The sequence below is a fragment of the Conger conger genome, chromosome 4, assembly GCF_963514075.1.
Source record: "Conger conger chromosome 4, fConCon1.1, whole genome shotgun sequence".
In the NCBI taxonomy this organism is placed as follows: domain Eukaryota; kingdom Metazoa; phylum Chordata; class Actinopteri; order Anguilliformes; family Congridae; genus Conger; species Conger conger.
In genome coordinates, this window is record NC_083763.1 from 33,878,526 (window position 1) to 33,894,675 (window position 16,150).

Here is a 16,150-nt window from a genome sequence, read left to right on the forward strand (position 1 = left end):
TTGTCGAACAGGACAAATCTGGGCAACAAGAAACACCTGTCACATGTTCCAATACTTTTGCTCACCTAAAAATTGGGTGGTCTGATACAAAAGGTGATACGTTCTAAGTTGTTTAACAAATCTAGAAAAAAAATACCAGGAAATAAAAGCTGAAATTCAGATCTGTCATCTTGTGTACATCTTTTGACCTCAAAATCAATTGTCTTCAGTGTAAAGCAAAAAACAAAGGAATTGACATTGCTGTTCCAATACTTTTGAAGAGGACCGTAATAGCCTATATAAATAACATGTAACATTTGTATTTTATTACACAAAACGTAAAAACAAACGTAACTTATCTGAATCACGATATTCTTGTTGCATTCACATCGCCCAGTATGGAAATGTAAAACACTTTTACTTTCACTGACTGAAACAGTTGTATAACAGAAATAAATGTGGGTTGATCAAAATATATGCTTGGTTTTCAAATGCAACTCTGCATTTATTGTCAGTCATTTCAATATATTTGAGAGTGGCAAGTCTCCACTGCATGACAAAAGAAAACTAATGCAGGTTCAGAAATAATAGGAGTTATGCACCTGAGATGTAAGCAAGTGGGTCAAATGAATTCATAAATTATAGACCAGTTTCAGCAGAAATACGAGGATCAGAGCAGAGGAAGTCAAAACACCGGAGTGAATGGCATAGTGAGTAAGAGGGGAAATGAATACATGGCAAAAACATTTGTATACAGATCTCCAGGATTCATGCAAGTCATTGATTTGCGGAAGAATCAGATCCCTGTATGTGTATGTATGTCCCAGGTGCTGTATGGGGCTCCAGGGCGGAGTGGATTCACACTCACTGAAGCAGGGGTTTCTGGAGTTCAGTCTTGGACTCCTCTTCCAAAGCTGTTAGGGGCTCAGGCTGCGTCTCCTCTTTTACCGCCTCCTGCTCCTCGCCTCCAACATCCATGGGCTCGTCAAAGTCCCTGTCATCGAACTGCAAAGCCCCGTCTGCTGAAGACATACACCCAAAGCCCAAAGTCATTGCCACAAGACAGCAAGTGACAGCATGACATCTATCACTAGATGATGTCGGTCTATAGACACAGGTAGCACAGGCAGCACATTAAAATCATGTCTTCATGTTTATCCGGAAGAAGAGCTTCATTTTTACTAAACTTGACAAAAACAATTGTCAATTGAGTTGACATTCAATGATACGTGTGAAGTGTAATTAGACAAGCAGAAAGGCGAAATCGACAATAATAACCCTGAGCAGGCTACCTTTGAGCTTGTGGCTGACTACTTCAGAACTTGGGGAACTCCCAGATTGAGGTAGGGTGTCTCAAGGCCTCCCCCACCATCTCTCTCACACACAGATACATTCCACCACCCCTGTAATGTTAAACACACAGACTCTGAAGTATATTTACCATCAGCCTCCTCCACCGTCACTCTCAGGCTCTGGCTGGTTGGGGGGGCTGGGGAGGGAAGGGGCTGAGCCCTGGGTGTCCGGGCGGCTGGCGCTGGTCTGGCACCTGCACCCATCGCCCTGACTTTTGATCCGATGGGAGAGGGGGAATCCTGTGTTCATTTCAGAGACACAATGAACAGTTATGGCAAAGTATTCAAATGAAACTAAATTAACTGACTAAATCCTGTGACTAAATTGCACTGTGTGCTAAATAATGAGTAAGAAGAGTGAGACAGCGTTTGCATAAAAGCACGCTCCAAACAGCTGGAACAGGCAAAGAGACTTTATATAATATTGCACTTTCATTTAACTACTTAATATTTGCATATTTCATTTAACTACTTTTTCCATTTTGTGTTTTGTCTTTTGTACATTTTGCTGCTTTTCTCAGTGTGCCTGTAATATGACAACACATTTTTCCCTCAGCCTATATAACAACTGCTTTTAGACATTTTGAAATACAAATGTTGAAATAGATTCAGCGGTGCCCTTTATGAACTTTATGAAATGAGGGCACTGTGGGTGTAGAAATCAATGCTGTAATGCTGGTGGTTCTAGGTCAGGGGTGGGCAATTCCAGTCCTGGAGGTGTATGCTGGATTTTCCTGCCATCAGTTACCCTGGCTCAATCAGATAAATAGCCATATGCACCACCAATTCACTCATAAATTTGACTGCAATAAAATGTTCCAAGACAAGAACATTTATGAGGTGCTGTGTATATCACAAGATGTGGCTGAAAATGACAGATCATGTAAATGATAGGGATAATAATTAGGAGCAGAAGTGGGTCTGAAATTCAGAAACCGATACGACCCTTGTTGCCCTTGCCTGTAAGCACTACGGACACCATCAATAGCCCAAATACCAGCGCCCAACACTCTGCCCAAAAAGAGAATCAGCACCCCTTCCCGCAGCACCACGGAGGTGATGGGTGCAGTGTGGATTTACCTTGGGGGCCTGGGGTTGGACGGAGAAGGGGTTCAGAGGCACTCTTGGGGGTTTCTTTTTCTTCAGGGAGATGACCGGCGGAGGTGCAAACGGGGAGGGTTTCTGTGGGGAGGAAGAGAGCCAGTTCACCCCCGCAGTCCCAGAGTAGAAGTAACCCAACTCGGCACTGGCCCTACTTGACCTGGGTACAACAGTGGGGCTTTCCTCAGCTGCTGCAAAAGATATATTTTTAGCCATAAGTATAGTACACAAAGACCACCAGAGCCCAATTTAAAGGACTATTGGGAAATTCATTTTTCAGTTATGTTACCTAGAGTCTTACGTAATCTTGGTGCCAATTCCTTCCCTGTGCGCCTGGGACAAGGATATTAGATACGATATATACAGGCTGCAAGATCACTTAGCTCTAGCTCCAATGGCTAAAGGTGAATGAAACTGGTTTCACGTTAGCTCCCACCTTAGCTTTGCGAAGTGAGGGAAATACACCATCCTGCATCTCCATTAGTGTTATTCCCACAATGCATCCACGCACAAATAAAAGCAGAAGAATGAGATCTTGTGGAAATAACTCTGCTTTTGAAATGCTGCCCATTTCCATCGCTTCACAGAGCTAAGGAAGGAGCATTTCTAGGCTTTTGCAAGTGATTTCGCAATTCAGAAACTATTGCTAGGTATGTGTCTACCGAGGCAGTAGAATACTAATGCAATGCTCCCGGTTCAACTGAAAAAGCTATAGCTAATCAAATAATATGGAACCTACACTAACTCACTGGCTATGGAACATAACAACAAGCAAATATTTCCACATTATCTATCAACAGAGCTACCTTTAGGCTAACTTGCCTGAAAAACAGCCAGCTATTCATAAAGAGAAGCATCATATAGTACTAATGGTGTTAATATTAAAAGGTTGCAATTTCATTTTAACAGATATTTTTTACTGCAATCGCCACTTTGGGCTTAACAAAATTGCTTATCCCATTAGTAATAGCTAATTGTTATCCACCAGTACGGCAGTTTGGATCTCATGTTAACTAGCAAGCTTTTTCTAACTAGCAATCAGGAGGGTGGACTAAGGTATAGTTTGAAAAGGTGTGTTTTCAGTCTGCATTGAAATAGAGGGAGGGATTCTGCCGTCCTGACAGTGGTAGGCAAGTCATTCAACCACTGAGGAACCAGAACGGAAAACAGGTGTGAACGTGCAGCTCGACCGCCAGGTGCTCGTAGTGAAGGAACCACCAGAGTTGGCAGACCGGAGTGATGAAGGGAGCAATTAAAGATTGATTATAAACTCGGGCAGTCACCTTAGCAGCCTGAAATGCCAACACTAACACCTTGAAGCAGATGCGCGCAGCAATAGGAAGCCAGTGGAGGCCAATGAGGAGTGGGGTGACATGAGCCGACCCGGCCTGACTGGTGATCAGGCGGGCTGCAGCACTCTGGACCAGCTGGAGGGGCTTGATGGCACAAGCTTGGAGACCGGCTAGGAGGGAGATGCAGTAATGCAGACGGAAGATGACGAGCACCTGGACTAGGAGCTGGGTGGCTTTCTCCGTCAGGAGATGACGGATACAGCGTATATTGTAGAGGAAGAACTTGCAGGTTCTGGCAGTGGAGGATACTTGTGGAGCCAGGGTGAGGCGGTTATGAAGAGTCTCCCCAAGATTCTTTGCTGTATGGGAGGAGGATACTACAAAGTCCTCAACAGTCAGTGAGATGTCGATTGTCAGAGAGGACTTAGCAGGGATGTAGAGGAGCTCAGTCTTGCCAAGGTTAAGCTTCAGGTGGTGGGAAGTCATCCACGCAGAGATATCAGCCAAGCAGGCAGAGATCTGTGTAGTGACCAGGGAATTGGGAGGTAAGGAAAAAAAGAGTTGAGTGTCATCGGCATAAGAATGGTAAGAAAAGCCATGGGAAGAGATAACAGAACCAAGAGACATGGTGTACAGAGAGGAGGAGAGGACCAAGAACTGCAGGACTCCAGTTTGTAGGGGGTGTGGGTCAGAGACTGAGCCCCTCCAAGTCACCTGGTAGGAATGGCCAGAGAGGTAGGAAGAAAACCATGCAAGTGCAGATCCTGTGACACCCATCCCAGTCAGCGGTGAGAGCAGAATCTCATGGTTGACTATCGAAGGCGGCCAATAGGCCATAGGAGATGAGGACAGAGGAAAGGGCGATTGGCTGCCATGCAAGGCACCAACCAGCTCATCAGGAGCATTTGGGGGTTAAGTGTCTTGCACAGGGACACTTCGACACAGGGCAAGATCGAAACAGCAACCCGCCGACTGCCAAACAGACTAGTCATTGCCCGTGAATTTCTTATTTTATAAACACTTAGCAACATGCCATGCCAACTGTATTGAATCAGAATAGGCACTTTGCTTTACAGAGATGCACACAGACAGAGATGGGAGTAAAGAGCTGAGGGGTGAAGTCCAAGGATCAGAAAGTATTAATCCTGCCATGCATATCTTCCACCCAATAACTCAGCCAGGTGATTTCACAAATTAGTTCTACCATCTAGTCTAATTAGCAAATCTGGGTGACTGGAACAAAATACTGAGGAGGACTTTTACTTTCTGAACCTGGATTTTCCACCTCAGATGCTCCTACCTCAGAGTGCAGGTCTTGCAACAGGTCTCCTAAAAGGTCATCTTTAGATAGATCAACATCCCTCTGCAACACACAGGGAGGGGTATCAAACTTTATGCAATGAAAACAAACACACAGGTACACTACCGTTCCAAAGGTTTGCAATCACCAGATTTAATATTTTATTTTCTCTGTTTGTAATCAAACAATTCACATGTGGTCAGTGAGGACTCAGAGCTTTTATTAAAGGGGATTTTTATACATAAATTATTATATTATCTACTGCATATCCGGTAGCAGCACAGTGGTTTGAGGCTCATTTGATACCTTGATGTGTTCCATACTGTATTAGCATAATTTACAGCTGAATCTAGTCCCACCCCCCAATTCACATAGAGATCCATTCAAATGCAAAGAGTTTTAGTATTGCTAGTAGGACAACCTGAAAATAAGACATCAGGAAGTAATGGCATGCAAAGGATGTGCACCCAAATACAAAACATGACTATTTTATTTGACATTATGTTAATTTGTCTCAAACATTGAAATGGAGGACTACATATAAAAAGTGCTGTAATTACTACAAAATATATTTAACTCATTATGGACTAAGACACCCTATAGAAAACCCAGGAATCACAATGCATTTCAACAGTCATATGCGCATGTGCAAACACACAAACACAAGCATAGATCCACACCTCTCTGTACCAGAGAGGAGCATGTATGCACACACAGAATAGGGGCGTTGCTGTAGTGGGAAAGGGGCATAGCAGGTTCGTCGACAGACCTCTGCAGGCTTTTTCACACTGCTGGCCATGAACAGGCTCTTAATGCTGTTGGGCTTCATCACAGCAGTTTTCTTCACATTCTTCTTGTCCTTCGAAGCCACTGCTTTAGAGACAGCTTTACCTTCACACACAGAGACACATGAAACAGGGGACCAGTTACAGAGAGAAATACACAGATACAGAAATAAAGAAACCACATGACCTCACAACCCTTCCCTACCTTTGTCCAGGGCATCATCCTCCAATTCCTCATCAAATATCTCCCTCCCATCCTCCACATAGCCAGTCCCATCTGACAGAGGAAGACAGAGAAAGGGTAGAAAGTGAAAAAGTGAAACAGGGGGATGTATTCAAAGTGTGAGATAAATATGTGATTGTTCTAGACTGAGCATTCTAATGCTGATGTAGCAACCACTACTAGTTATAGACAGCAATGGATTTCTAGAACATCTTCAATTCTGAAAAAAACATACACAAAAAATAACAATAAAAATAAAAGACTATTCAATGGTCTGAGATACTGAAAGGTAAAAGACATTGTTTTGAACAGAGAGAGACTGGAATGAGGTAGGGAAAAGAGAAAAAAGAGCATGACCTTTCTCTTGTCATGAGGAGTGCAAGAAGTGGCAAAGAACAGAGGAAGGGAAAGGAGAAAAATGAAGTGAAGGAGAGAGCTACAGAGGATGTGAGATGAAAGTAGGTGCAGAGGAGGAAAAAGAAGAGAAAATAATTAATTATGTAAACAGAAGCCACAGCCACTCTACACAACGCATTGTGTGCTCCTTTCTTATTTGCAGTCTTTGACCACTCCCCGTCATGTGGAGTATGGTTGGGTGCAATGCAGATTTCCACACTGTAATACCATCGATCAAAATGGTATTCAGGGTATGCAGGATACCATTTTTATAATCAAAATTTAATAAATGATCAGCGGTTGTCTTTTCGGCACAAGCCAAATTACAGTTATCCGATAGGCTGTCTCAACACACTACCGTCGTCAATAATCCAGTCGTCATCCTGTCGCTCGCGAACAAGGCGGGAGTACTGCTCCTCATCCACCTCCTCATATACACTGGTCAGGTCCTCCACCTGGACACAACACACACACACACACACACACATACTGCAATCAATGTCCATCTCACACAAGCACACCGCAATCAACGTCTCTCACATACAGCAGACAGTTTCTAGCTTTCACATATGCAGTGAGCTCCATATTGGATTTTTTTTCTTGATTTGGTTCAGAAATCTCAGCTTTTGTAAAGGGTATTTTTATACACTTTTGGAAACTGCAGCAGTTTTTATACACCCCCCATTTCAGGGCACCATAAGGTTGGGGATATGCATCAGTAACTAGTGTTGATTCTAGGCTTTTAATTGCCCCTGGTGTCTGTTATTGGTGTGTGTAAATATGAGGGCCAGAGTTCTGCCCATGAAAGTCAAGGAAGCCATAATGACACTATGAAAAAGTAAGCAAGAACAAACAGTCAGAGACATATCAGCTGCATGGAACATAATTAAGAAAGTGAGCACTAGTGAGGTCAGTAATTGCAACAGGCCGGTTAGCCCAAGGAAGTCTGAAGTTGATGACCCAATTCTCGCCATAATGAAGAAAAACTCCTGAACACCTGTCTAACAGATCCCAGATGTCAGTAACTACACTCCACAGAAAACTTCACCAACAGGACTAGAGGGTACACTGCAAGATGTTAGCCATTAGTTAGCCACAAAAACAGAATTGCCAGGTTAGTTTGCTAAGAAGTACTTGGAGAGTTCTAGAAAGAGGTCTTAAGAACAGAAGAGCTCAAGATCAGTGTGGAGGCCAAACGAAGCGGCCCAAGATCCAAAGCACCGTTAACAGAAGCACCTGCTCAAGCTCTCCTATTGAAAACAGAAATTGGGTATTGGGGAGAAATTTATGAAAATTCCTGTCAACATCTTTGCAGCCAAGTCCAGTTCTGAAGTTGGTCTGTAACATTACATTTGGCTGTTCTGCTGAGTAGCAACCTCTCACTGAGTGGTGTTGGGCCATCGCCATGAAGGTAAGAAGTGCTAAGCATAAGGTAATGGCTCAGCATAAGGTAATGGCCTGGTCTGTTAATCAGTTGAATCACTCACACACACACACACACACACACACACACACACACACACACACACACACACACACACACACACGTTCGTACGTCTCATATAAACTGGCACACAAATGCAAACATGTCACAGATAACATACATAACTCCATTACAGTTTATAGATTGGTTGAGTAGCCCTGTAGTTACGGTCTCTCCCCCCCAGGGTAGACTAGCTGTAACTATATAGATATTGCTTACCTCGTATTTCAACTTCTCACCCCTCTTAGCCGCTTTCAGCTGCTCTAGAGCAGACTTACGCCCCACCTTTTCCTTCTTCTCCCTCCTGGAGCGAGACACAGCCAAGCCACAGCCGTCATCTGCACCTGTCCAAAAGCAGCCTTACTCCCAGCCTTAACAAACACCAATCTGACGAGCTAGGGCGAGTTCCGATGCTAATTACACGACACTGCTAACTAGGCAATTTTATAGCAAAGGGCTAAGCACACTTCGCTTTCTACTTCTAGGGGCAACAATGGCTCAGTTCCTCTTGTAGTAAAGAAAGTTGATTTACTGAAAAACCCCATAACAAAACTATGCAACCTTCACTCTCCTAATTCAACTTAAATGCAATTTAAGTAGCACAGATGATAAATCCTAAATAATAATAATAATTACACGCTAACAGCCAAGTGATAGCCTAGTGTTACCGACATTGTTTGGGTGAGGGTGTTAATTCTGAAGCCTAGTCTCTGGCTTTCAAATTAACGTAGACTATTACAGACACTGAAATACCACACTCACCACCATCAGGGCTGTCAAAGTCTTTGTCGGTGGAAACTGGAGCCATATCTATTTAGAAAGCCCGGGTGTTTCACTATCTGCAATGTACGAACAGACCTGCCAAAACAACAGATCTCGCGCCAAATTCGGCTTCCCGAGGAAGTGACGATTGAACATAGCAGCCAATAGAAATCTTTTCCGACACCTAGCCTGCCTGGCTCACTGAATCCACAGGGTGGCGCTATCAATTCAAGAAAGTCAGCTGCCCTTTCCCGGACATATTCATGTATAGTTATTGCAAGCTACTGAAATATTATTATTTAGGACGTGGTATATAACAATTTTATCACAACTACGGGGGTTGCGACCTTCCGCTGCGCACAACGCAGCTTAGCTCTGATGACATTAAAATATACCACTGCCTGTCGTGAGTTATTGCTTTTTTATTAACAATGTGATTACAATAATAATTTACAAAAAAACAAGCATTATAACCTATAGCAGTGGTAGGCCTATAGTTATTTTATCGCTGCCATTAACCAATCAGATTGCGAGATTTGTGCTGCCAGTTTTATTTAAAAAAAACAGCAGTTCATAGCAGTGATACAATTTCGACATACCACTGCTGTGAGTTCTAAAGTTCTGTTCTAATTTAAGTATCCAACAAATGAACACCAAAAAGGCATACACTCTTGCTGGCTAACTCGCGATAGCTTGCAAGCTAACTAGCTAGCGTGTTTAGAGAATGACAGACACGAAAACAATGCCAAAATATAACTGTCTTACATGGGCCATTGTCATTTTGCGGGACTGACTGCAAGAACGAGACATGCCAGATGATTTGGACAGTACTGTAAAACTCAACAAAGAGTCAGCCAATTCTCCGTTCAGTTGCATGGCACTAGGAATGCAAGGTAGCCTACACTAACATATGTTCGTCACCAGGTCGGCTATGATAACCGGCCTACTTGCATGAATTAGAAATGCATTGCATAGTAGTGTATGTTGCGCACGTTGATATTTGTCGGATATTTTAGCTGTGAAAAAATTCTGTTCGATGCTCTGCGCTTACAAATCCTGGACAACATTGTTGCAAGGTGATTTACGTGTTTCGGCTTGCATGTAACAGTTTTTCATTTTGATTAACAAGCATTATAACACAGTGGTAGGCCTATAGCTATTTTATCGCTGCCATTAACCAATCAGATTACGAGATTTGTGCTGCCAGTTTTATAAAAAAACAGGGAGGACAAATCTCGCAATCTGATTGGTTCATAGCAGTTATACAATTTCGACATACTACTGCTGTGAGTTCGAATGTTTCTTAAAAGTTCGATTTTAAGTATCCAACAAATAAACACCAAAAAGGCATACACTCTTGCTGGCTAACTCACGATAGCTTGCAAGCTAACTAGCATAACAACGTTTACTAACGTTGCATAGCAACCACCTGGCACTACTTAGGTTACTAGAACGCAGGAACTACTTTCTTGTAAATTATGATTGTAATGGAATTGTTAACAAAAAAAATGTTTTAACTGGATTGTGTCTATACTATCTATATTATTATGTTTGGTAAACGTTTTTTAAAAGCAATATCGCACAACAGGCGGTGGTATATAGAAATGGTATTATAGCTAATGGCCGTTGTTTGGCCCAATGCACACAACTATGCACTGCCTTTTTAATTCTTGCAAACAGTCTCTGTTATCATAAACTGGCGACAAAAATGTGTGACTGAGGCTACATTGAATTGAGTTGAATTGAATTGAATTGTTTCAAACATAATGTAACCAAGCGTATTAACGTAGGCAGTAGGCCTAATAATAAAATACATGAGTGGGTGAGGAGAGATCACACTTTTACTGGCTGTAGCCTATTTTTGTAGACATGAACAACTTACCGAGGAGCATGTCGACCAAATGAATGACAGACACGAAAAGAATGCTAAAAAATAACTATCCTACATGGGCCATTGTCATTTTGCGGGACTGACTGCAAGAACGAGACATGCCAGATCATTTGGACAGTACTGTAAAACTCAACAAAGGGCCAGCCATACTCCGTCCAGTTGCATGGCACTCAGAATAGGCCTATAGTGTTACATGTCTGTAAATGTAGCTACCATTATTTTGAGAGCTAACATTAGTTAATAGCCTAACATTATATTTCCTTTCGGCGATGGTGTTCTAGTTAATTTTTCTTCGGCGATGATGCAGTTAGCTTTTAGTCGCAGCAGGCTGCTTGGATATTTTTTTCCTCAGCAACAGGGACTATTTTTCTCCCGTTACCACTGTGTTTCAATTAAAAAATATGTTTCTAAACTAAAAATTGTCCATAGCTACATTACTTTGGCAAATTAGCGGTGGTATAAGCGGGATACGCCTAATACCCTAAGAACGAGTCTGCTTCGCATTAAGCCATAACGCCACACCGTCAGGCAGTTATTTCCTCATAGCTCACATGTTTTTACTGGTATTATATTAGGCACTGAAAAAAATACCTAGGCCAGTATGCCATTCTGATTGGCTGAGATGTGTCACATGGGTGGTGATTAATTTTGTATAACCTTGTTAATGGCTAACAGATCAAACAGAATTTGTTCACAGCTAAAATATCCAACAAATATCAACGTGCGCAACATACACTACTATGCAATGCACTTCATTCATGCAAATAGTCCGGTTATCATCACCAACCTGGTGACGAACATATGTTAGTGTAGGCTACCTTGCATTTTTTTACACTTTGTATTGTCAGAAAAATAACCATGGGAGATGTAGCAAACATAGTGTAATTGAATGTTTTAACTTAGGCAGCAATAATAAAATAATTCACTGCACATGAGTGGGTGAGGAGAGAATGATCAAACTTTTACTTGCTGTCGTGCTGGGTGGGTAGACCCCCGAACCTAAGCCCATGCAAGTTGGCTGCACCAGGCTCTCACCACGAGAGAGAGAGACACATGTTGGAATAACTCTGCCTATACTGTGCCTGATCTGGTCATCAGGTCAGTAACTGCCCAGTAAAAGACAGCGCACATCAGTGAGCAAGGGGGTCCTGACGGACGCCATCTTGATTTTCTCAACCTCACTTGAAGAACCTGTCCGCCACATCCATCAAGTCCTGCAGCGCCTGCTAGACAATCGGCTGTTTGTGAAGGCTGAGAAGTGCGAGTTTCACCACAGTCCATCTGTATCATTTTGTTGCACTGCACATAATTTATAAATGAGATATACGGTGCAACAACTGAATTACGGTTTGATTTTAGTAACATGTTTTTGAACATCACACTGAGAGGAAAAGAAACACACTATTATATTATATTTAAGAACATATACGCACACATGCTTATATATTTGTTACATTTATGCATACGGCTGAAAAACTGATCCAGGGTCAGGGGGGTGAGAAGTATTTTGTCTTTCATTGGAGAAAGGTGCCTCTCCTAGCAGTGTTTATGCTACATCTTATTCACCAAGCATAATTGATTGAAACTTTTATTTTAACAGGGAAAACACACTGCGACATGCTGAAACAATAATAACACACATCAGAAGATGCAACGTTGATTGATTGCTTGAGACAAAACCATTTGGAAGGGGGGTGGGGGGGATTGGAGAGCGGAGTACTTAAATTGATAAGGTGTCTTTTTTCGTCAGTACTACTATACATTTCCCTCTTTATATTTGATATAAAGGGCAAAAGGGCGGGGGCTCAAGCCCCTCTTGGGCCCAAACTGTGCATGTGCCTTGTGCGGACTCTCGCGCAGTGGTGTGTCTGCGGATGTGACATAATTTTGGCCGTGCGGACCCTCGCGGATGCATCAAGTATAATCAAGTGTAGGTATGCTTCTAGCTTAATTAATGTTCCATAGTTTTGGGGTATTTGTACATGATGTACAGTGTATATGACAAGTCATCTGATTGGTTCGCCTCAAATCATACTCTTGTCTCAAATACTGTAGCCCAGAGGTGTCCAATCTTATCCTAAAAGGGCCGGCGTTGTGCAGGTTTTTGTTTTAACCCAGCAGTAACACACCTGATTATACTAATGAACTAATCGTGGTCTTTAATCAAGACCTTGATGAGAAGAATCAGCTGTCTTAGTCCTGTGCTAAAACAACAACCTGCACACACACCGGCCCTTTTAGGATAAGATTGGTCACATCTGGGCTACAGTATTTGAGACGACAGTATGATTTGAGGCAAACCAATCAGATGACTTGTCATATACACTGTACATCATACAGCACATACAATCAGAAATTTAAATATATACACAGATGCATACCGCACACCCAGAGACACACACAGATGCACATGCTTATTTATGTACCTGTAGACTATACACTTAACCCACAGGACAAAAAGAAAATAACATTATTGTAAGGATGGATTTAACTGGGAAACCGTGGCCTGCTGTCTCCTAGCAACTCCTCTGCCACCTACTTGATGCAATCAAACATCGGGAAACACTTCCTCCTGCCTAGTGCGGTGATGATGTCCAAAGCCCTAGCATCCATGTGTAGGGCACCAGCTGGCTTGACCAATCAGAACTCCCCATGCAAATGTTAGATGAGGAACTGGCCACTGATTGGATGCCTTATTGCCTGTCTCCTTCCTTCATGATTCTCTGTCTCCATTGTTGTGGTGGTGAACGCCTGATGCCGGCAGCTCTTCTGTGCTGAGCGCGGATCACACAGTCATCTTTCCTGCAGAGGAGGGAGGGTGTTCAGGGGGGGTTGGTGATTCAGGGTGGGGCAGGGTGGAGGCGAGAGGAGGGCAAGCGCAGCAAGGGAAAGAGGTTTGCCGGATTGTACGTCTCTGTTTTCAGCCTAGGGAGTGTCAGCTCCGTGCTGATGCTGAGTCACAGTCGGGCGGATCGACGGCCTTGTCCCATGAGCCCTCTGCAGGACACATGGAGGAAATCGAACACACCTGTCCCCTGCCTCGAACGGTGAGGGACCTCATGCATATGTCCATACATGCAGCTATGTCCTTGTGAGTGACTGTGTTTATCTGTATCTTTGTGTGTGGGTCCAAGCATGTGTATATGTGTCTTTGTGTGTGTGTGTGTGTGTTTGTGTCTCTCTCTCACTGAATGTTTTTGCATGTGTCTGTGACTGTGTGTTTTGATATTTGTGTGTGTGTATGTATTAATATTTGTGTTTGTGTACGTATCTGCTTCCTGTTGTATGGTGCATGTACTGCAGAAATAGCTGTTACGGAAGTGTTACCTTCCTCATAGGGTTTGGAGTAGTGATGCTGTGGTTGTGGGGGGGGGGGGGGCAGTGAGTATTGCTGACCATATCCTCAGTTATGGTGGCGGTCTTGTTTTTGGCGTAACTCTGTGACAGATGTGGTTATAGTATGAATGCCCCATAAAATTGCTGTGCAGCCTGCTAATTTCTTTATCAGCATGTTCGCTCACTTTTCTGCCCCACTCCCACAGTTCACCATTTTTCAGGATGTAAACTGCTGTCAGCAAGACATAGTACTAACACCTGCGTCCCCCCACACACTGTACATCTTGCCAAGTATACTGATATATTTATATACACTCAATGTCCACTGTATTAGGTATTTATTAGACTTTTTTTTTTTTTTTGCTGCTGTAGCCTATCCACTTCGAGGTTTGTTCAGAAATGCTCTTCTGCATAACACAGTTGTAATGTGTGGTTATTTGTGTTACTGTCACCTTCCTGTCAGCTTCAACTACTCTGGCCCTTCTCCTCTGACCTCTCTCATGAACAAGGCATTTTTGCTGCTAGAGACTGTTCTGTGTGAAAAGTGTGATCAGCAGTTTCTGAGGTACTCAGACCACCGCCTGGCACCTACAATCATGCCACAGTCAAAGTCACTTAGATCACATTTCTTCCCCATTCTGACATTTGGTCTGAAAAACATCTGCATGCTTTTATGCATTTAGTTGCTGCCACATGATTGGCTGATTAAATATTTTCATTAACAAACTGGTGTACAGGTCTACCTAATAAAGTGGTCACTGAGTGTACACACAAACGCATGACACAAAGACAGCATACTACACACCCTATTAAGCATATATCTGTACTTAATTAACTCATAAGCCACACATATGTTCCAATCTCTTCTCCTTGTGTGAAATTTTGGGAAAAGGTAATTTTCAAAACTGGTGCACCATCATCCCCCTCCCCCCAATTTCCATCCCTAACAACCCGCCCAATTTCTGTTGCTATGGGAATTCATGCATCATCCCCCTTCAAGAGCTTTGCCATTGCCATAGTGATGAGTCTGTTTTTGGAGTTGAGACTCTGGCTCCAGTGTGGTGATTCATCACATGCTGGCCGGGGGCCCAGTGTTGCTGACATTGGGTTAACTCTGCGTTCCTACCCTCATGATGGGGAGACTCCAATCGCAGCTCTCCTGTGATCTCCATTTCCATGGGAATGTACACATCCTCTTCCTCTGTCAGTATGGGGAAGAAATGTGATCTAAGTGACATTGACCATGGAATGATTGTTGGTGCCAGACAGGGTTGTTTGAGTATCTCAGAAACTGCTGATCTCCTGGGATTTTCACGCACAACAGACTCTAGAGTTTGCAGAGAATGGTGCAAAAAAAAAAAAAAAAACATCCAGTGAGCAGCAGTTCAGCAGGCAGAAACGTGTTGTCAATGAGAGAGGTCCGGACTGGTCGAAGCTGACAGGAAGGTGACAGTAATGCAAATAACCATGCATTAAAACAGTGGTATGCAGAAGAGCATCTCTGAACATACAAACCTCTAAGTGGATAAGCTACAGCAACAGTTAAGCAACAACTTAAACCAGAAAAAAATAGTTGCGCCCCCCTGGTTTAAATGTCTAGTACAATTATGATGATGATGAGGCCTGTGTAAATGGGTGCAAGCCAGGAGGTGCAATGGTAGGACAGGCAGGGTGGCGTTTCATTGCTCAAAGACCATAAAAAAGCTCCACTTAGTAACAGTCAAGGCTCTTCTCAGGATTGGATTGTCCTTGTTTCGAAGCCTCAGTTCTTGTGTGGCTGATGGTACTGATGGAGGTAGTGCATAATGTTGGACAGAAGTGTCTTGGGTGTCTTCCCAGTAGTTAGTAACATGGGGATGTGAACAGGCACTATACTGTACGCAATGTGTACTGATTTGAACAGTGTCATTCTTTAATTGCTACTGTTGCTGGAGATCAAACTGTGCAGTGTAGCTGAGATCAGATTGTTTAAATTCACATTAGGTTGGTCGAGATCATTGTTGAGATCAGATTTCACAATATTTCAAATCAAACTGTGAAATCAGATTGTTTTGGAGATTCTGCTGTATTTGTGAAATCAACCTGTGCTGTGTAACTTTGTCTGTTTCTAGATGACTGCTGTGCAGTTGATTAGACTGAGTTTTGGAGGTAAGGTTGTGTCTATATGGACATGAGATTTCACTGTTTTTCTGATCAGACCTGTATATTTGATATAAGGCCATGCTCGATTGATCTTGCCTTGGTGAGCAA

General features: G+C 42.9%; 2 protein-coding genes across 5 annotated transcripts in view; one reads left to right on the plus strand and one right to left on the minus strand.

Moving 5' to 3' along the window:
- pola1 (polymerase (DNA directed), alpha 1) overlaps window positions 1-8,809 on the minus strand; it is a 93,082-nt gene extending 84,273 nt beyond the window's left edge. Inside the window, exons 1-9 of one of the 3 annotated variants that reach the window (XM_061240568.1) lie at window positions 8,674-8,809; window positions 8,131-8,255; window positions 6,787-6,883; window positions 6,015-6,086; window positions 5,794-5,915; window positions 5,025-5,087; window positions 2,412-2,513; window positions 1,421-1,571; window positions 848-1,001 (exon numbers count right to left, since the gene is read on the minus strand). In XM_061240568.1, coding sequence (XP_061096552.1) covers window positions 848-1,001; window positions 1,421-1,571; window positions 2,412-2,513; window positions 5,025-5,087; window positions 5,794-5,915; window positions 6,015-6,086; window positions 6,787-6,883; window positions 8,131-8,255; window positions 8,674-8,719 — 932 coding nt within the window. In that variant the 5' untranslated portion in view covers window positions 8,720-8,809. The remainder of the gene's footprint in view (window positions 1-847; window positions 1,002-1,420; window positions 1,572-2,411; window positions 2,514-5,024; window positions 5,088-5,793; window positions 5,916-6,014; window positions 6,087-6,786; window positions 6,884-8,130; window positions 8,256-8,673) is intronic. The other 2 variants (XM_061240570.1, XM_061240569.1) reach the window with 2 other exon arrangements.
- Window positions 8,810-13,419: 4,610 nt separating this feature from the next.
- The window catches only part of LOC133127755 (choline-phosphate cytidylyltransferase B-like), a 32,244-nt gene continuing 29,513 nt past the window's right edge, over window positions 13,420-16,150 (plus strand). The window contains exon 1 of one of the 2 annotated variants that reach the window (XM_061240895.1): window positions 13,420-13,611. In XM_061240895.1, coding sequence (XP_061096879.1) covers window positions 13,573-13,611 — 39 coding nt within the window. In that variant the 5' untranslated portion in view covers window positions 13,420-13,572. The remainder of the gene's footprint in view (window positions 13,612-16,150) is intronic. The other variant, XM_061240894.1, reaches the window with a different exon arrangement.